Below are 21,725 nucleotides of genomic sequence, written 5' to 3' on the forward strand. Positions count from 1 at the left end.
AAACCAAATTTGAAAAAAAAGAATTTATGTCTAAAAAAAACCTAAACTCAACAACTCAAACAAAACAAAACTTAACTCGTTGTCGTTGAACTGTTGAAGTTGAAGTGTGAAGACGAAGACTTAATTTACTATTATTATATTTTTGGCCTATGAATTAAGGCAAGTAATAATATAAATAACCCATTTTTAATCTGGCTGGCTATTTATTTATAATACTGTTTTATGTACATCATGAAAGTTGAAAGTCTAGTTTGAAATTGAATCGAAATGTATATAGCTTTTTAGGTTAGGATTGTCTTACAATAATTACAATGTGTTTTCCCCCGTATGATTTTTAGGTTAGACAAGTGTTTAAAGACAAAAATATTTTGTGTAGGTGCCTACCACTAACTTAGTAACATTGAGGTAATTATTATCAATTATCAATTATTTAAGATGGGGACGCCACTATGTGGTATTTTAACCCAAATATGAGTGTAGGATGAGTGGCGCGATCTTGTAGTCTTGTTAGTGACTAAGGCCGACATGTTCCTTAGACACAGCTGTTAATTAATAGCCCATACAGCTAATGGCAACTAAGGGACCTACAGTTTATTGTGGAATCCGAACCACATTTTTTCCTCGTAATTAACGAATTGGTCTAATTATTTAAGATAGTACTGCGGATAGATTAACTTTATACGGGCCACGAAATGAGGGGAAAATATGTTCCTGATCTTCGGGATTAATGTCCGCATCTTGAAGTTAGCTTCTAGTTACATAAGTGAAGTTTTGACATACCTATTTAATCTCTGTATAACACAAGGTTGCTACCCAAACAAGTTCAAGATTTCTAAGGTTATACCAGTCCATAAAAAGGGGCCTAAAAATGTTATTGCTAACTATAGGCCTATATCTATTATCCCTGCAGTGAAATGAAATGAAATGGAAATGAAATGAAAAACGTTTATTTATCCCAAGAATATAAACTAAAACAGAGAGTAGCTATACAACTAACAGTACAATATTTCTAAAATAAAATAAAATTTGCCTTACTTATGGGATAGGCCTACATGGGCAGGTGCCTGTGCGTAGGCCTGGCTGTTATCAGTCTAAGCAAATTGAGGGCACACACTAAAATTGGGAAGGTTTTTAAGCCTTGTTAATTTAACTTGATCGTTTAGCGGATAAGAGAATGTCGGCGACGACAACCAAAGCCAGTGCAATCCAAGACATGAGACATTTTGTGAGGGCGAGGGGGTCGAAGGGTCAAGGATTGTTTAATCAGGGTCAAGTAAGGTTAGGTCTGATCAAAGTTTCGGCCTCTTCATTGGTAATCGTGTGCAGTAAAACAAGCATCTGTTTTTTGAATTTCTGTATTGAGGGTAAACTAAAAATGTGTTAAATATTATATTTTTGAATTAGATTTCGATATAGAATCTGAGCAACATAAAAACAGTTGGTAGTTAGAACTGACTTATGTAGCTGAGGGACAGATATTCCAACATTGTGTGAATATCTTGTGTAGTGTTGATGTGTGACTGCTGTTAGGATCGTGTTTGAGTTTTTGAATGTGTGACTAAGAAGAAACTGAATGAAAATATGTCTGACTGGTAATACTCCCGTCTCACGGAATAGCGCATCAGTGGAGTACCTTTTATTTTTTCTAAAAGCTACTTTCAAAATTGATCTTTGGACCACATTCAAGGGTTCCAAGGTGCTTTACTTTACTTTATACTTTTTACTTTCTTATGAAATGGCGACCATACTATGTAGGTATTTTAAGCCAAGTATGAATGGAGATGAGTGTAGGATGAGTGGCGCGATCTTGTAGTCTTGTTAGTGACTAAGGCCGACATTCCTTAGACACAGCTGTTAATTAATAGCCCAAACAGCTAATGGCAACTAAGGGACCTACAGTTTAAAGTGGAATCCGAACCACATTTTTCCTTGGTATATACGAATTGGTCTAATTATCAGGATAGTACTGCGGATAGTAGTAGTACTCACTAGTGCGGACGTTAATCCACACCAGGGAGTATCCCATCCACAGTGCTTGCCTATAAATATCCACAATCCATATTTGGTGGTGTGATAGCATGCTCCCCAGCAGATAATACCAAATGAAATCAAGGATTGTACATAAGCGAAATAAGCTCTCTTTACGTCCTCCTTGTCCAAAATGACACTCAGTTGATTAAAAGCATATATGTATTTACGAATCCTTTTCTTTAAGAAATCTACATGCTCTGACCACCTCATTCGGTAGTCAAAATAAACACCTAAATATTTGTAATAATCTACTTTTTCAATGTATTCACAATTACAAGATATACTGTTATGGTCGCCGCAACAATGAATCTTCAAATTGTCTAGACTATAATCAGTGCTTGTACTGAGTGATATCGGAAGAAATTTAGTCTTGTTCACATTAAGTGAGAGCACATTTTGATCTAGCCATTTTTTTAGAAGTGAGAGGTCACGGAGAGCTTTAGACCTGACATCCTGCCAAGAACGACCCTTTAACAAAACTAATGTGTCGTCAGCAAATAAAAATAGTTCACCATCCAGTGTCGAAGGTCTTGGAACATCTCATACATCGTAGATTTTCTCAGTATCTTGAGGATAGTAACCTTTTAACAAGTAGTCAGTTTGGCTTTAGGCCCAAACACAGCACTGTCCAAGCAACCCAGGCACTGATATCAAATTGCTTTCAAAGTTTAGAGGCCAAAAGTGGTATAGTGTTTAGATCGTACGACATGTCTAAGGCCTTTGACACAGTGGCTCATGATCTCCTTGTGGATAAGCTTTCTTGCTATAACCTTGATGCAGTTTTGGTTAAGTTTTTTCAATCTTATCTCAGTGACAGATGGCAAAAAGTCTATCTAAACGGCACTTATTCTAGCCCTGTTCGAGTGCCCCACGGAGTGCCCCAAGGCTCTATATTGGGCCCTACCCTGTTTATCTATAAGTATAAAAGAGGATGTTTGTATATATATATATATATTTGTTTGTTTGGCAGTGATAAACTCAGACACCGCTGAACCGATTGCCACGAAACTTGTTACATACGTGTAGAATGTCATGGAATAGGTTTATACACCATCAATTTCGTGATCCGTCCAATCGGCTCCGCCCCAGTGGCTCTGGAGTTTCCCATGTTAACCTTATGAGAAATGGAATTAATGAATCTTAACAGCTGTTTCAATTAAACAAGTTGGTTCTGTTCTATGATGTTCAATAGCATTAAAGTTAAAAGGATTACCAACAGGGTGCAGCACTATTATTTCTTTTACATTCATGACAACAGCTAATTTGCAACCAAAAGGTGAGTGAGCGTAGCGAACGAACTTCAACCTGGAGGCGAGTTAGCGTAGCGAACGAGCTAACCTGAAGGCAAGTGAGCGTAGCGAACGAGCTAACCCGAAAGCAAGTGAGCGCAGCGAACGAGCTCCAACCTAAAGGTGAGTGAGCGTAGCGAACGAGCTCCAACCCAAAGGTGAGTGAGCGTAGCGAACGAACTTCAACCAGGACGTGATTGAGCCATGCGAACGAGATCATCTTGAAAATTAAGAAGTTAAACGGGGCAAAGCCCGCGGGTTACAGCTAGTACTGTATATAAATGACTTACCTTGTAATATTAATGACTTATCTGTAAAAAGCTTTCTTTTTGCTGATGACTTGGCCTTGTGTGTAAGGGGTAACTCTTTGAATGACGTTACAGATACATTGGATACAAAATCTGCTGTTATTAATGACTGGTGTAATGCAAACAAGTTATGTCTTAATGCTGATAAGACTCAAGACCTGACTATTAGTCTTAGCAGTAATGGTAATGATGTAAACACTCTGAAGTTTTTGGGTTTTCACTTGCAGTCAAACTTGAAGTGGTTTTCACATGTAGATTTTGTAGCATCTAAAATTGTAAAAGGCATATTTATGATAAGAGCACTTAGGTCCACTGTTTCAGTTGATGTCCTTATTTGTATATATTATGGCCACATTTATAGCTATTTGTCCTATGGTACCTCACTGTGGGCCAACAGTTCTTATGCTAACAGGTTGCTTTTTACTTTACAAAAGAAGGCGGCGAGGTTAATTTGTAGTGTGAATAGAAGAACACATTGTAAGCCCCTTTTCGTGGGTCTTAACATTCTCACATTTCCATCCTTGTATGTTTTGGCAAGTTTGTTGTTTGTAAAAGAAAACATTTCTCACTTTGAAAAGATATCTGATGTTCACAACTATTGTACTAGATCTAAAGACAATCTGTCTACACTAAGGCATAAGTATACAGCCACTCAAAATAGTTTTGAGTACCAAGGTGTTAAAATGTACAATTTTTTGCCTGCATCCATCAAAAACCTGTGTGTTTTAAAATTCAAACATGTTTTAAAAACTACTCTAACCCAGGCTTGCCAAACATGAAGAGTATTTTGGTTTACAGTTTTAGATATTTTAGTTGCCAGAGCCATCTTGATTGTTTTGTTTTTCTTTTGACGATTGTCATGAACTTTGTACATAGTTTTAACGACAATAAATCATTTAATTTCATTTCATTTCGGAAGGACCAAATGTAATCCGGTAATTATTCCGTATAGGTGCCTCCAAACAAATTTTTCATTTTGATATCTTACTTTATAGTTTTTTACCTCCTGAATCCAAATATACCATTATTTTTCACAGCTGATAAATATTTTTCAAGATATCGCCATAATAATATACAACATTACAATTAACAAGTTTAATGATGACCTAAAAAAATGCATTATTGAAAAGAAAGCTGCGCATACACGTTTCAAGAGAAGTTTCAATCCTGTCCATTATTATGAATTCTCAAGGCTGAGAGATACTTGTAGGTCGCTGTCTCGTGAATGCCACACTCGATATTTATCCAACGTTCAATCAAACATATATTCTAATCCACGAGCTTTCTGGGGACTAGTTAAGGCTCAAAGAAATACTCCTGACATGCCATCTAGTCTGCATTTGGATGACGAAGTAGTCAGTGACACAACAAGCATATGTCAGCTGTTTTCCAGTTATTTCAACTTGGTCTACTCTCCATCGTCACGAGTTTCACCTAGCTTTAGCTATCCCGTCTTCGATTCTCTTTGTGTCATAACAACCTCAACTGAAGAAGTTCTCAGCAAGCTTAAGAATCTGGACACTACAAAGGGAGCTGGAATTGACAATATACCGCCATCTATGCTTCATCACTGCCGATCTCTCTTAGCTGAACCCCTCACAGTGTTGTTCAACGAATCACTTAACAAAGGAATCTTCCCTAGCTCTTTAAAGTTGGGCTTCATCATTCCTTTACATAAAGCAAATGATCCCAGCGACATACGGAACCACCGTCCAATCACTATTCTGCTGGCAATTGGCAAAGTTTTTGAAAGTATCGTGGTAGATAGACTGAATCCTTTTCTATCCAAAATAATCCGGATCCTTCCCAACATGGTTTTATGAAAGGCAAGTCTACTGTCTCCAACCTCCTGCTCTTTCAAGAATATGTCTTGTCTGCCTTTCGCAAGAACTACCAAGTTGATGCAGCCTACATTGATATGGCAAAAGACTTCGACAAGGTCGACCACACAATTCTTGTGTCTAAGTTGCTGGGCTATGGAGTGGCTGAACCTCTTTTGTCATGGATTTCTAGTTATCTTCAAAAACGTTCTCTTGTCGTGAGGATTGGTTCTACCACTTCCACTCAGTTCTCACCTTCTTCAGGAGTTCCACAAGGTTCTTTGCTGGGATCTTGCCTCTTCAATGTTTTTGTCAATGATCTACTGGACAATTTAACTGTAAAGGCCTTACAATTTGCTGACGACCTGAAGATTTTCACTACTGTGTCTACACCAGAAGACTCTCAAGAAATTCAAAATAGCCTTTCTGAAATTGAGGATTGGTGTGTCAGGAATAACATGTCTGTAAATCCCAGTAAGTGCTCTTGTATAACCTATCACCGCATCAAATCCCCAGTCATGTATGTATACTCCATTTCTGGTACATCCATTCCACGGTCCAAGTGTATAAAAGACCTAGGCGTTATATTTGCCAGCGACATGGGATTTTCTGGACATATAGATCACATCAGTAACAAAAGCAAACAAGATGCTTGGTTTCATAGCAAGATTCTCCAGAGGCATCGACAACCCTTCTGCTCTTCGCTCTCTGTATTGTTCCCTAGTGAGACAGCTCGTGGAATATGCAAGTCCTGTGTGGTCGCCTTACACTTTTGGCAATAGGACGAGACTGGAGGCTCTACAAAGGCGTTTTCTTCGCTTGGTTGGTGTCCGGCTGGGTTTTGCCTATCTTGATGTGCCTGTGGAGGAACTGTCCAGCAATCTGAACTTGTCACCTCTTGCCCTGCGACGTGATGTGGCTGATGTTATTCTTCTCTGGAAGATAGTCAATGGTCACATGAACTGTCCAGATCTCCTAGCTGAAATCGACCTCAGAGTGCCTACAAACACAAGATCTCGAGATCTGCTGGGTCGAAGATACCACTCAACCAACTTCGACTTCAACAGTCCTTTCACAAGGTTTACTCGCCTGGGAAATCGAGTTGCGTCTGGGTGTGACCTGTTTTTCGATGGACTTCACCAGGTTCGTCGGCAGGCCTCCTCTCTTCTTCTTTCTGGGAAAGACTAGTAATTAATTTATTGTTGTTTGTTAATATTTTTTTATGTTGTTGCTATGTTTGAGTAATTATTGTTGTTTGTTAATCTTATTTTTTGTTGTTGTTACGCTTTGGATATTTATAACCTGTTATATCTTTGTTAACTTATATTTATCATCAAATTTTGCATACCTATTTTGTTGTATTCAACCATCATGATTGTCTTTGTAAATTGGCTGCTGCCGTTGGAAATAAAATAAAAAATAAATAAATAAAAACAAGGTAGGATGGATGAAATTTACAACTGGGCTAAACCAACAGCTGTTTGTTTTCAATCAAGTCAAGCAAATGGAAGTGACAACTTTAATTAGCTAACTCTGATTCTGCAATAGGAAAATCACCTGATTAAGTTACACTTTTCACTTTCTAAGACCAATAAGTTAATAATGTATTATTGTTAACTTAACTTATTGACTTAGGGCCTATTACACAATTTCGCCGCTAGTGCACGAAAAGATCCATTTTGTTACCACAAAAATAGCTTAGGCCTTGAGTTAGAACCAACAAATAGGCTAGGTAGTGTCAGGGGTATAGTTAACTTTAGGCTATTTCAAAACATTTATGAGAAGGCTGAGATTTAAGGTTAGAGTACCGGTAGCCAATTTGAGAAAGTTCGAGAAAGATTCACTGGGAGAGGTTTCGATGAATTCTGAATCGGGGCCTAGGCCTAGCTTCCCCCTAAAGGCTATTTATTTTCAAATTTCACAAATAACTTAAGTAGGCTAAGTACCTGAGCACCAGGCGTAAGAGTATTGATTTACTGTTGCTTGTTGTTAGGTATCGAGTGTTAAACTTTAACTTATTAGTTTTAACTTACAACTAAGCCTTCATAATAATCTTGTCCTCGTTTTATTTTACAGTAATGTTTGGTTGAGAAAGCACAGTTGCCGATGAGCTGTTAAGTTTAATAAGTTACCTACCCACCATCCCTAACAATTGTGACATCATTCTTGAAACAATATACATGTAGCACTGCAGGGTAATTTCATGTCATGAAACAATACAGTCGTTCTACCCAACCATCTCAGATTAAAATGAAATTTGTTATAAGTTAGGCCTACTGGTAGGCCTAAACCCCACAAGGACTGTCATTAGCCTTGTTTGTAAAAAAATAACTTAAAATCTTGTTCATTGGTTAGCCTAAGATACTTTTAAAAAATAGGCCCCAAAACAAATCTTTGGAGGACGCCTTAAGTTAAAGCAGTGTAGTTGGTACTTTCCTGTTAACCCTCCAATACTTACTGTTATTAAGTTTCTGTTACTTACTGTTACTGTTGTTAAGTTAGTATGTTATAATGTTGCTATGGAATGAGGAGCGTTGGACTCAGGTCATTAAAATCTTACCTTACTAGGCCTTAAAACAGGTCATCTCTCTAGGCGGTGCACAGTCCAGACACATGCAGCTAAAGCAAGGCGTTCCGCTGGGTTCAGTTTTAAGACCTATTTTTAGTAAATATTTTAGTAGAAATCCAGCCATGTAAATGGAAATTCTCTTAGTCTGCAGGTTTGCTGCGGCAGGGTATTTTAATGTTTAGATGGTAGAGTGGTAGAGCATTATGTCTATGGTAGATGTGTTTTACTTTTTTTACCTAGGACGTTATGCACGAGCCTGGTATTGTTTTTCACATTAGGTACTTCAGGCTGGACTTAGGTGTAGTGGCATTATCACTTAGATAAAATCCATTGGTGATTTGGCGGGATTTGAACCCGGGACCTCATGGACCGAAGTCCCGTGCTCTAACGACTACACCAGCTCACTCCCCAGATGTGTTATACTATAGCATACCGTAAATTATAAAAACTAAATTTTCTCAAACCGTGTCCTCTCCCATTGCAAACGCAAAAGCACGAGTATAACTGCAATAAGGATGTTATACTTGTTATTCTTGGTTTATTGGCTACTCATCACTAAATTAAAATTATACACAATTTACTAAACAATTGTGGAGGTATATTTTGAGTTTTCATCAAAACCCATCTTCAGCCTCTGGTAACAACATATCAAGTAAATAAACTATGATTTATAAAGATTTTATTTTTCGCAAACCCCGTACAAAGGACGGGTATTCTGCTAGTGTTCTATATATTTGATTAATAAGTTGCACACAACAACTAGCAAAATTCTAGGTTCTTGTAGTACAGGTTGGCATAACAAATAAAATGTTGTAATAATAAGTTTTTCTTGTAGGTACTCTACTTCTGGTACTTACGTATTAAACGGAGGCCACATTTTGTCAGCGCGCTGCGGCGGTTATGTTAGGTTGGGTTATCGTAAATATTATGTTTGTAGGACTTTCCTCGCTTCGTTATGAATCGATACCAGACGAGTTATACTTTCTATTATGATAACCCAACCTAACATAACCGCCGCAGCGCGCTGACAAAATGTGGCCTCCGTTTAATACGTAAGTACCCTACTTCTTTTGCTGTTAGTTAGGCCTAATTAGCCGCTGAGGTCTGATCTAACCTCAGCATTTCCTAACCAACCGCATAGTTTTCAAGATATTCTATAGAAACAAAAAAATCTACCTATTTTTAGACCACCCTCTCATCTAAACCTGATGCTAAAAATGGTACTGTAGGCCTATAACTTTTTACCATTCTACAATATGGAGACTTTATAGAATATTTTGGCTTTAAAAGTTAGCTTTCACTTTGGATGTTGAGGTTTAGGTATAATTGTACCGCACTAAATGTTTTTATTTCCTTCACAGAAGTAGGCTAACAAAATGGTTGTCTTCACCTGCCAACATTGTGGAGATCCAGTTAAGAAGCCAGCTGTAGAGAAACATTACAACACTAAGTGCCGTAACAAAAGGGCCCATCTTACCTGTGTTGACTGTTTAAAAGATTTTGGGTAAGTATTTTAAATATGTTCAGTAGTCAGAATCTTACACTGAACTGAAGTTTCACTTTCGCAAAGTAAGACATTGAACTCCCAAAGCCATAACCAGTTTTAGGCTAGGCATTCTAGGAATATAAGTGGCAGTTAGAGGAAAGTTTAGGTACAGTCCTAATCACCACTTTTCTTTATGTTTTTCGGGTCGCTGAACACGAATATGAGGTTTGCTGACAGATATTATGCCCGGAACATTGTTTATTTTGTGGAAAACCTTAAAATTTGGGCATTTTTTTGTTTTCAGGCTAAATCTCGGTAATTATGGGTTTTTGAGAAGATTATGCTTTGTAAAATTAAAGAGGACAACATTTACTACAAGTTTCGTATATAATATTTGTTTCTACGACGAACCGTTACGCCACCAGAGCACACTAAAAAAGGCCAGAAGTACCAAAAATGATATCAAACGCTAAATGCTGCCATTTTACATTAGGTTTTCATAGAAACAACCCATGTTACGATAATTTTAACTATTTAGTCATCTTAATAAACTGTAACACACTTGAAAATAAACAAACTAGTGTGTCCACTGACCACAAGCCTCCACCTGAAAGAAATTATATATATAGATATAGACCACCAGCAGTGCTGCAGTTAGCATAAGTTCTGGTGTCCGCCGCTGGGAGCCCTGTGTAGTTAAGCGCACATACTACATAACTACACGGTGCTCCCAGCAATGGGAGCCAGAACTTATACCAACCACAGAACTGCTGTGGGTCTATATTTAATTTTATTTGTCTATGATTGAAGAAAGGTTTATTTCAGAATCCAAAGTCATTTTCAGTGCCATAATCAATCATGGTGTAATCCTCTTAACAATGAATAGGCTAGTATAATTTTGCCAGCAAGGAGTTTGCCAAAGATTTTGGACAACCAAATTATTTCAAGAAATAGGTATATATTTTGGTGCAGAGAATGGAAGATTTTTGAAAAAGAATGTAGGCCTAATTGCTTTATCAATGTATATTTGTTGCATAGTTTTTACTACTCTGCCCACTGACATGGTGTGAATTGTTTATCTTTTATGTTTTTACTCCACAATCTGAAAAGATGTGGTTCTTTTCGGCAGAACTCCTAAACAAAATTCACTAATTTTTCCAGATCTCCCTTCGTAAAAATACCTAGTTTTCCTGGCCGTTATTCCTTGCCAAGTGCACCTTATACTAAGGGATCTGCAGGTAATCCATATTTTCGAGTCTGGTAGGACTAACGGTTGGAACTTTGTTTAAAATTTCGACGTGGCCATGGATAACAAACATAATTTCACCGTTACGGCAGGCTAAAACAGGTTTTCCCAGTGCAATTAAATAAAAACCTGCACGGTTCCCGATTCAACAAATTAATGCAAACCTCCCGAAATTCTCAGTCTGTAGTGTAGGGTAGTATACCTTGTGAGATCTCATAGGACGGCTGGAACCCCCTCTTGCCCATATGGATGGACGCCCATGGGTGTAGGCCAGCTGCTGTCGTGCTTCAGTATCATTCAAGGCACAGGACTGAACAAGATATTGCTGAACTGATAAGAAATTCTCTATAAAACTATTTAAAGGACAACAGTTAATCCTGACAGTCTAAAAGAAAATATCCTCAGGTTTAATCACTGTCTCGGTGTTAACCGATAAACAGACTTCTGTAAACTCCCTAAAGCACTAATGCACTTTTTCTATGTCTTAACACTTTTCTGCATACACACCTGTCAACTAAGAACGGATTCAGTTGGGGTTATGACCTTCCAACAGAAACATAATCACAGAACATGATCCATATTTGGCAGAAGATTCAATATTCCCTCAGACTGTTTTTAGCTACTATGACGAGACCAATCATCATTTAGGGGTAGAAGCGGCTGAAATATTAGTGATTAATATAAATAACACGGTGTTGGTCTCAGATTTGAACTACCTTACTTGACCTTGACAGGAGCTCGATGGAAACCTTGATTTACAAACATCCCGTTACATATTTAGATCCCTACATTTTTGCTACCCAGGTATAGCAAGTGACTGTGGTAGAAAATTTATATTATTGTAAGCAGGCAACTTTTTTCATTTTTATTATTTTCTTACAGCCCTGAAGATTATGGGGGTCATAATCAATGTATGACAGAGGCTCAGCGATACTCAGCTAAAGGAACAGTTTTTAAAGAACAAAAAGGAAAGAAAAAACAAGAAAAGTATATAGAGATGATCCAACAAATTATTAACTCACACGACTTAAACTTGTCCCAAGTGCAAAAGAAGTTACTAGAAGTATGCTCAAAGTACGATAATGTACCCAGAAAACCAAAACCATTTGAAGTAAGTACATCTTTAATCTATAATATTAAAACGAAACAGGGTTTTTTTATTTCACGATTCTGAATCAACCACTTGACGGATTTTCATGATTTTTGTGTTGAAAGAAAGATAATTTTGAGAACTAGGGAATGTCGAAGCCATAATTTTAGTTTAGTGTCCCAGTTATTTAGAAATTAAGTTTTAATTTTTTTAAAGTCTAGCAGCCGACGCCAAGATTCTAAACTAGCTTTTGGTGTAATATAATTTGTTTAACATAACAGCTGTAAACATTCAGAGTTTGTAACACAAATTCAGCATTTGGATCAAATTAAAAGACATACTAAGGGTTGACTTATTTATACTATGTGTAATGCTAATCATTGATATGTTCAATCCTTCGATAAGAGGATGACAGATTATTTAAATATACATAGGTAAAATATTAGGATGTTCAAAGGATTTTTTAAATAGAATCATCCACACATATCCTTTATATCAATTTCACTGCATCAATTGCTAAATACATAAGTGTAAACAAAGAAAAGTAAAAACAACAACATATAGTTTGTTTTGGTAAACAGCTGAGTCAAAAATAAAATAATATTCATTTGAACAAAAGAACTGGTCACATGTTGAAGGAATTTAAAACGTAAAACACGCTGTAAAGCTAGTGACGTAATTAATTGTCTATGTTTATTATCCATTCCGTTATCAGTTCTAATATCCTTAATAATTAAACCACGCTCATTGAATCAATGTACACCGTAATTCCCCATATTCATTTATTTAAACTATAAAATATTCAGCGCCTCCAAACGTAACCACAACTAAACACACACCAAAAAACTTTTTAGATTTCATAAAAAGATGGTTAGTCTAATTGCAGTATCCTAGGTCAATGATGACGTTGTGCTCAATCTGTGTCATTAATATCTGTATATCTTTGGATAAAACCCGTCTGGGTTGTGGGGGTAATTTAAAATTGTATTCCTGAGGATTCTTGATCTCCTTCTTTATGACATCAATATTTCCGGGCCTAATCCAAACAAAGTTTAATCATTCAAAAACATTGATTGTAAACAAACCAAGATTAATTAAAACGTGTAAAAAATGAATTTTCCTACCCTTTCCTAAAAAAGTTGAGCAGTATAATAATTTGCATATCCTTTTTTTAAGACTCGTGTACAGAGCCTCGACTTGTATACATCGATGGTGTTACTTTTCTCGGTGGTCTAAACTAATGTTACTTATTTCCTAAAAATAAATGACAAATCAGAGTAAATAAAATAACCTCATAGTTCTACAGAGCATTTTTATATTTAACCAGCTGTTAGTTAAAAGAAAATTATATTGCACTAAAACAAACCGAAGATTACAAAGATTTATCAATTTACCAATCCAGTAAATACAGAAAAATGATTAGAACCTTGATCGGTACTCTAGTTTTCTAGGAGTAGGCCGCGTAAAATGACATTTTGGCGTCACAGACGGATTGTCAGAATGGACAAACAGACAAACAGACAGACAGAAATTGAGATAAGATTCGTTTCGGCTTTCTTAGGCTATGAAACGTAAAAATAACCAAAAACTGCATAATTCTAAGCAATGTACAGACAAAACTATAATTTTATTTATATAGACGAGGTGTTACCCCGTCCTACGTATGGGAGTAGTCAGTTAAAACTGTGTATAAATCAGAACAGCTAGCTTACACGTATAAAGACAAATATTATAGCAGCCTACCGTAGAAAGAGTAATTATCAATATTGAGAAAGTGTATAGGCCTAGTCAACGATATCACCTTCCAATTCCATCGCATACCTGCCTCTTCCATAATCAATATCAACACAATACAATTACTCATACTATACACAATTTCCAGTAGGTCTGAATAGAAACTCCCTAAAATAAAACGAAAACATCCAATAAAATTCACAGTACACATAATTATAACGTTGGTGTCCTAACATCATTAAACGAGAGTGTCTTTGGCTATAAAAACTTGGCCTCGCTTCTTTGAAAACAAAATAACGGACCAACAGAAACCCAATTTTGTTAGATTTTTGTCAGATTTTCTCCCAATGTTTACTATTACATTTTATGAAATAACGATCAGCTGTTTGGATTAGTTCTCACTTCTAGCTGTCACTGATATGGTTACATTAAAAGTTGTTTACAAATACCGTAACCATTTCTGATCAAGTTTTGTTAGCACATCCAAACCAAGTGTGATTAAAAACGTTGTGCCTTACTTAACATCCGTATCTTGGTGCGCGGTCGTCTTACCATTACAGTGAATGGAGGAGTCGCGTACCGACGTACATAATCGCGTTTCTACTACCCTTAATCATTCGTAATGACATTGAACTTGTTACTACAGCATGCCAGATAGATGTGATGTGCCTGGATGCAAGAATAATTACGAAAGCTCAATTAAAAATTAATAATACCTACAGTGTTCTAAGATTCTAAGTGATCCGCCGCGTAAGCAACAATGTCTTAATGCTATTCTTTTCCGCCAAATTAGACATCTTAAAATAATTCTCGTTTTTGTGTGAAACATTTTCACAAATAAGAACTTTGTAAAAAAAGATTTGTAAAAAAATGTAAGAATAAGACAATGATTCGTGTAAATATAGACGCGAGAAGCGAGTTTTAGGTATGAGAATGCCGTACTATTTCCTTATTTATTTGTCTTATTGATAAAAGCTGTTGTTAAGTGATTAAAATAACTTACATAACTGTTAAGTAGGCCTACTAGTAAAAATATGTACTACACCATCCAACAATAAAAGCATCATAGTGTCCGACTCCAGTCTGAATGTTGATGTGATAAAACAATTCTATTAATATTGTGGAAAGCCATATGGGGGCCTAGCTTCTGAAATCGTTTAAATAATTAAAAATGTTTTGCTTAGTAATTATTCAAAGGAAATAATTATTTAGTCAGTATGCCTTCAAAATGAGAACTTCAAATTTTGTTGTCACTAACTAATGGTTTCCTCAGGTAGACTAAAACACAATATTCCTATTAAAAATTGAAAATTAATTTTATCTAAACAAATTGTTAGATGTTAGTCTCTACAAATCCCAAAGTCTCTACAAATATTGAACAATTTTGAAAGCCATAGCTTTCCACCTTTTGAAGATAAGTGTGCCTAAAGATGACAAATTTAACATTGGCAAGATTCCCGCTCCCGGGAGGTATGATTAGTATGATTAGCAGTAGGGTGTCGTGCTGTTTAAGAGCGTGCTTTTACAGTGCACCTCCTTGGGGTTTATATTTCCAGGAAGGACCTAGCACTCACCCGACCAAATGCAACACCTATATTTACCTGCAGTAATTTGGAATTACTGATGTCCGCTTTTGTACTTATTTTTGTAGCCTATAGTATAGTATGTAAGTCAAATATGAGAAAAAGGAAATACAAATATATAAAATGGCTGCTTTGATTATCAGTAGAACGGGTTAGTGAATCAAGCTGAATCACTTTAATAATATTCAAGCGGTCTCCACAATTTTAGAATACTAGACAAATTAGACTTAAGACCCCATTAAAGGTTGTTTTAACACCTCCAAAGCTAAAAATGCAGAAGAACGTTGAACAATGTGACAATTATTATTGACTCTCACAAGCAGCCTAGAACATCAAGCATACAACTTTATTCTCAAATTACGATTTTGGTGCTTGCATAGTTAGGAATCAAAAGCTCACTCATAAATTATGAGAAAGCCCAAAGCCTGTACCGCTAGTTTATAATGTACAGAGCAGGTAGACAGACAGAGAGACGGACGGGCATTCCAAGTAGACTGCGCTGTATGAGCACAGTATTCCACCATTTTCTGTTGCACTGTACGATCACATGCTGTATTAGCATGTAATCAGCAGTAGTACAAACTCCACATATTTCAATCACCCACTTCTTAAACATTATTTTTGTTAGAGTTGGATATGCTAATATATTAATACTACAAACCATTACAAAATTGCCTGTTTATTGAACTGTAAAGTTAAATTTCACTGCTGTACAATAATTGCATTTGTATCGTTGTTTTATTTGTACTGTTAAAAAAAAAAATTTCGATTGGTTTTTACATTTTAAAGTGAGATGAAACCCTCCTGGAAAATAATACGCTTCACTGTTAAGCTGCGTTGTCCAAGGCGCGTCTGTTGCGTCTGACGCAGAGCGATGATCGCTGAGCGTCGATCGCTTAGAGGCCCGTTGTCCAAGAACGCGTCTATTCAGTTTAACAGTTGGTTGCTGACTGTGTTAAAATTGATTTTGCTCTCACTATTAGCGTTAAGAGCCAAGTGTTGAAGATCCTATTCATCGAAGAGATAGAAAACGAGGAAATTCTGGACCTTTAGTGAACCTCGATTGTGTACCCACAGTGTTTTCAAAAAGAGAAGTGAGGAAGGATATTTTAGAATACTATCAAAAACCACTTTAATGCAGACACGAGTCTGTTAAGTGATTTTTTTTACTTTTAATGGAAACAGTTTAAGTTCCGTTAAATCCTTTAAAGTTTAAGTTGTAATAATTTAATTTAACACTAATTTATTATTAATTTGAAAATTTTCTTTACTTAAATACAGATATCTCCTATTCTAAATAACTCCCAATATGTAATCCATAGCTAAAATAAAAGTCAATACTTTGGTGAATTATTTTAGACTATAACTTTAATTTAATTTTGATTTAATTTTGTGTTTTTGTTCGTAGCGGGTCTCTAACTCGTCTGATTTTAATTATCAATAACTCAAATGGAAGCCCTTACATTACTGAATATTTTAAGGTTGAAACGAACTGCAAGCGTTAATAAAAGCTGGAGATATTAAAAAAAATATATAAAAGTACGAAACGTCTATAAGAAATGTATGGGGAAGAGTTTTCGTTTGAATATCTTTAAAACGAAAAAAAATAAAAACGGATTCCCGCATTGAAATTAGCATGAAAATCTAGTTTTGTAAATGATGTGTCACAAAACTATCATTACATAAAAACAATATGTATATCCAATATGGCGGATCCAAGATGGCGGCCATAAACGTGTTTCCTATCAAAATGAAGTACTAACCACCCAATAAATACTGGTGGTGATCTTAAGTCAATATCTAGAAAATGTGCATAAAAAATGTATGTGGAATCTTTTTTTATTATTTTTCCAATGTTGGGAAAAGCCACCATTTTTTATAATGATTTTAGGGGGTTTCCCATGGACCGATTTTTGGCAACCTTTAGTATATCACTCAGCAGACTCAACACTACAAAATAAAACCCTAAAACATTATCTTGCTATCTTTTTAGGTCATATTCTATATTTCTTTGACTATAGCCATTACATTAAGATACTGTATATTATGGAGTATACGGGAGAACACAGAAACAACAATGCAATAGACGCTGGCCGTCAGCGATCCCGACTGCTCCCGGAGCAGTGCCCCGCGTCAGACGCTCAGCGTCTCAAGCGTCAGACGCTAGAGACGCTCCCTTGGACAACGGGCCCATTGAAATCAATGCTTAGCAGTCACTGAGCGTCCATCGCTAGCGTCTATTACTCAGCGTCAGACGCAACAGACGCGTTCTTGGACAATGGGCCTTTAGTTCCCTAGTACCTATTTACTTTCTCCCCCTATGCATAGTATATGGAGAAAGTATTGTTTTCATCGAAATTTTAGGGGGGAGGGGGGTTTCAAAGTGATGTCTGTCCATGTGTGTGTGTCTGTCTGTCTGTATGTGTGGAAGTGTACTGAGCTACAGACCATACCTGTAGCTCGATTTTGATGAAATTCGATATGTCGGTAACCATCCATGGTATCTCCAGGTGTTTTTTTTTCTTTTTCAAAGTAAAACCATTGTGTGTTTTTATAAGTAGGCCTAATAAACTATTCAGCCTGTACACCTGTATTCGACTGTACAGCCTGTATTAGGGTTGATGGATCCTTTTACTTGTATTACCAGTGCACTCAGTTAAGTCGCCATGTTGTAAAGACCCTACACACCTCAAACACATGGCTCTTAGCTTAAGACAAAGTTGGTGGAAGGGGTAGAATGATTGATGTGACGGCTTTGTTACTAATTAAAATAAAGATGACTATCTGTCTACTCTCTTATTTTATGTAAACTCACCTTACAATATTCATTAAATAATGAATGAAATGAAATGAAATATTACAATTTATCTCCTCAGAAATTTGTATGATATGGAATGAAGGACAAATTTCGAACGAATATGAAATTTGAACATGTTTAGCCTCTGGATCACGTAATTTACTAATAAAAAGGTTAAATACCTGTAGTACTGTCAGTGATATGAATGTCAGTGAATATGAAATGGAATTCATGAATCTTTTAGTATGAATTATATTTAAAGCCAGTTATGGGTCACATTAAATGATTGATACTTTTAGATGATGATGATTAGAAACTTCTTAATCTAAATTTACATAAACACAGGAACAAAACATAAATGGGGAAATTATTGAGGGTTAAGATAGTTCATGACCTGACACAGGGGAATATCAATAGAAGCAATGTTAAGGATATGTTTTCACAGTTTTCACTTGGGAAATGGGGAAAAGGGTACACGCACTCGCGATTAAGGTTCATGACGATCTCCTCTAATATAATTTATGACACTTGATTAATATGGATTGATTATAGGATTTTATTTACACAATGTTTTTAGAGTTTATGTCCGAGATCTTCTTCACTATTTTCTATCTCCTCTTCTACGATCATTTTGAAGCAGATATGTGATAAGGTCTGAATAAGATATCTCTTCATTCTTCAGAGAAAACGTTTTTGCATTTTATTTAATAGTTTGATGTGTTTGGCGATATGTATTAATCTCCTCAAATGTCAATGTGCTGTCCTTTAGTGGATTACTTTGTTGATCATTGAAGTTGTGTGTTGTGCTATCACACTCATTATATATTACGTTATTGTGGTACACATCGTACATCATATTATCAAAATTATCATTTATATTATTATTTGGCCTATGGCTATTATTATTAACTACTATTTGACATATTTGTCCCTCATGATGACACAAATTAAACTTCACTGTAACATTATTATTGTTGATTTGCATATTGATTTCATTTGTATCAAAATTCAAATCCATTTTAAGGGCGGATAGTACATCGACTCCAAGGATGACTGGCTTTATTAAGTTTGGCACTATTAAATATTCAGTAAGCACGGTATGTTTATTAATTGTGGTTGGGACATATATTGTTCGGGAAACACGCTTACTCTTTTCTCCTACAGCAGTTTTTATAACGGTATTATTTACAGGAAGTTCTTCAAATGGTTGTAGGTTTATTCTGTTTTCTTGAAACCATGATTCGGCTATACATGTAACTGACGAACCTGAATCAATTAAGGCATTTGTGTTGATGTTATTTAATTTTATGTTAATTTCTGGGCAGTTAATTTGAATGTAATTTTTGTTGACATTAGTTTCGGATTCATCTTCTAAGAGAAAGTTTTTATCACATAATATATTATTTGTCTGAATATGGCTAAGTATATGATTCCTAGATTGACCGAGGATTTCGTATTTTGGCGCTGTATTCAATGAAGAATCAGTTGACATAATTCTTTCTCGGCCGTAATCTACAGCGCCGAGTGGTTTTCCGACCTCTGTGGAGATCGTGAAACACGAGAACTTGAATGGTGGCTGTTTAGTTGTGGATTCATGGGTGGAGTACTCGGGTTATTAGGCGAGTTGGAATTTTGCCTATACATCGTACATAGTTGGTTCTGTTCCTTGGTAGGGTGATTATTATTATATTTGTAGTTTTGGCCATAGTTCCGGTCTGGGTAGTGGTCACGCTGATATGGTTTGTAGTCTCGGTGCACCCGTTGGTACTGTTGGGACTCATTACCATTGTTTCTGTTGTATCGGTAATTTTGTTGATTTCTATGATGTTGGTTGTTCTGTGCATAGTTATCGCTGTGTTGGAAGTTCTGGCGGTTCATCTTAGGTACGTAAGCTTGTTGGTTAGTAGATCGATCATGGTAACGTTGCGGGTTCTGTATGTTAGGGCTAGACGGTCTGCTGTTCTGATGACTGTTGTTGTAGCTCTTAACTTTCTTCGGTCCGTCTCGAATGTCATCCATCTGTAGAAGTCGTTCCATGGCTCTTATTGTGGTGATATTTTGCACATTAACACTGTCCTGGATGATTGGATCGAATCGCTCTGCCAATAATGATACGATCTCCTCTTCACTTAAACTAGGGGAGATGGATTGCAATAAAAGTACACGTTCGGTTAAATATTCCGTACGGCTCAAAGTTCCATTAGCTCGATATTTTTCAGACTCAATCTTGGCTTTTATTCCTCTTTGGACGGCTTGACTCCAATATTTGCACTCAAATTCCTTAACAAAATGGTCCCAATCAAGAATGTCTGATCTGATTAGTTGTAACCATCGGGATGCGGGTCCTTCAAATGACGTTTCCAATAGGTCTTTAAGGTATTCGGTTTGATCGCAGTTCATATTCCTTTCGATCCCTCTCTCGTAATATCGCTTAAGTTTGCGCAGATATTCCATTGGGTTACCGCTTCGTCCATTAAATTTCGGCAATTGACGATCATTGTTCTCATTACCGCTACAGATTACTTGAATCGCACCTGCTTGTCCATTTATTGGGTTAGCTTGCTTTAAGTTGTTTACTTCAGACTCACATTTGATTAAATTTTGGTTGAGAGTTTGAATTTCGAGCTGTTGTGTTTCAATTAATCTAGTTTGTAGGGTGATTTTAGGCAATACTTCATTTTGTAGGGCAGTTAAATTTATTTTTGAGTTACGTTCATTGTCAAGTTGTGTTTTAACTGTGATTTCTTCTATTTTCTGCTCAAAATTAGATTTATGTTCTTCTAACTGTGATTTTACGGTAGAGATTATTTGTTCTTGGAATTTGTTCTGCTCTATTTCTGAATTAGATTGTTGTTTTGATATGCTATTAACAACAAATTGCTTCAACTGATTTTGAGAGTCTTCAATTTTTAACATTAGCCGATCATTTAGTTTAGCTGTTTCTACAGTTAAAATACTTTGTGTTAATTTTATGGCATTTATTTCTGACTTTATTTCAATTTGACTTTCTCTAGTTTCACGTATTTGTGATTCAAATGCGTTTCTACAAGCTTGGATTTCTTGGTAGGTTTCGTTTATTTTATTGTTAAAGGTTTGAATTAGTTTAGCTTCAGTTTGATTAATCTGCAGTTTTGTTATTTCTTGGATTTCTGATTTAGTTTCACGGATTTCGTTTTTCGTTTCACGGATGTCTGACTTTAATTCAGCACTGGTTTGTTCAAACTTATTACTCAAGTTGGTCATAAGGTTAACTAACATGTTCATATCGATTGTGGGTGTCTGTACTGGAGGATTTGTGACGTTTAATTCATCAGTTGAAGTGTCGGAATGAGCTCGTGATTCACATTATGAACGGACTGAGACTGTGTTTGAGTGATATCAGCTGTTCGACGGCTGTCTGCAATATCGTCCATCGAGGTTCGGGTAACGTCGTTTAAGTCCGGTTGCATTCGGCACGACGGCACAATAATTGTGTTTTTGGTCGGTGGCGTTTCGGCTAGAGGCAGTTCGTGTGGCGGAACAAAGGCGGGTAAAGTCGAATGATCAACGCTGTCTGATTGGTCAATGGATCCGGTGAACGGTTGGTGGTCGTTGCAACTTGAGGCTTCTTCTCGGGTTAGTTGTTGTTCTGCTCGTTGCTCAAAATGGCTGCCGTGTGTTCTGTCATTTATGTCATCGTCGGCGTCGTTACTTGAACTCGACAATCTATCCAGAGACGGGTAGTTTCGTTTAGGCCGTAAATTATACTTATTTTCCGACATGTTAATATAAA

General features: G+C 36.4%; 2 protein-coding genes across 3 annotated transcripts in view; both read left to right on the plus strand.

Moving 5' to 3' along the window:
- Positions 1–21,725, plus strand: part of LOC128985911 (cell growth-regulating nucleolar protein) — a 47,615-nt gene continuing 25,890 nt past the window's right edge. Inside the window, exons 1-3 of one of the 2 annotated variants that reach the window (XM_054405894.1) lie at positions 1–159; positions 9,379–9,521; positions 11,632–11,860. In XM_054405894.1, the coding sequence (XP_054261869.1) occupies positions 9,394–9,521; positions 11,632–11,860 (357 nt within the window). In that variant the 5' untranslated portion in view covers positions 1–159; positions 9,379–9,393. Of the gene's footprint in view, positions 160–302; positions 406–9,378; positions 9,522–11,631; positions 11,861–21,725 lie in introns of those variants that run through there. The other variant, XM_054405895.1, reaches the window with a different exon arrangement.
- On the plus strand, positions 4,951–5,451 carry LOC128984008 (uncharacterized). Its single transcript, XM_054403289.1, has one exon. The coding sequence runs from the start codon at positions 4,951–4,953 to the stop codon at positions 5,449–5,451; it is 501 nt and encodes a 166-aa protein (XP_054259264.1).

This window comes from Macrosteles quadrilineatus, unplaced genomic scaffold (genome assembly GCF_028750875.1).
Source record: "Macrosteles quadrilineatus isolate MER2022 unplaced genomic scaffold, UCM_ALF_1.0 Scaffold_2__2_contigs__length_208266976, whole genome shotgun sequence".
In the NCBI taxonomy this organism is placed as follows: domain Eukaryota; kingdom Metazoa; phylum Arthropoda; class Insecta; order Hemiptera; family Cicadellidae; genus Macrosteles; species Macrosteles quadrilineatus.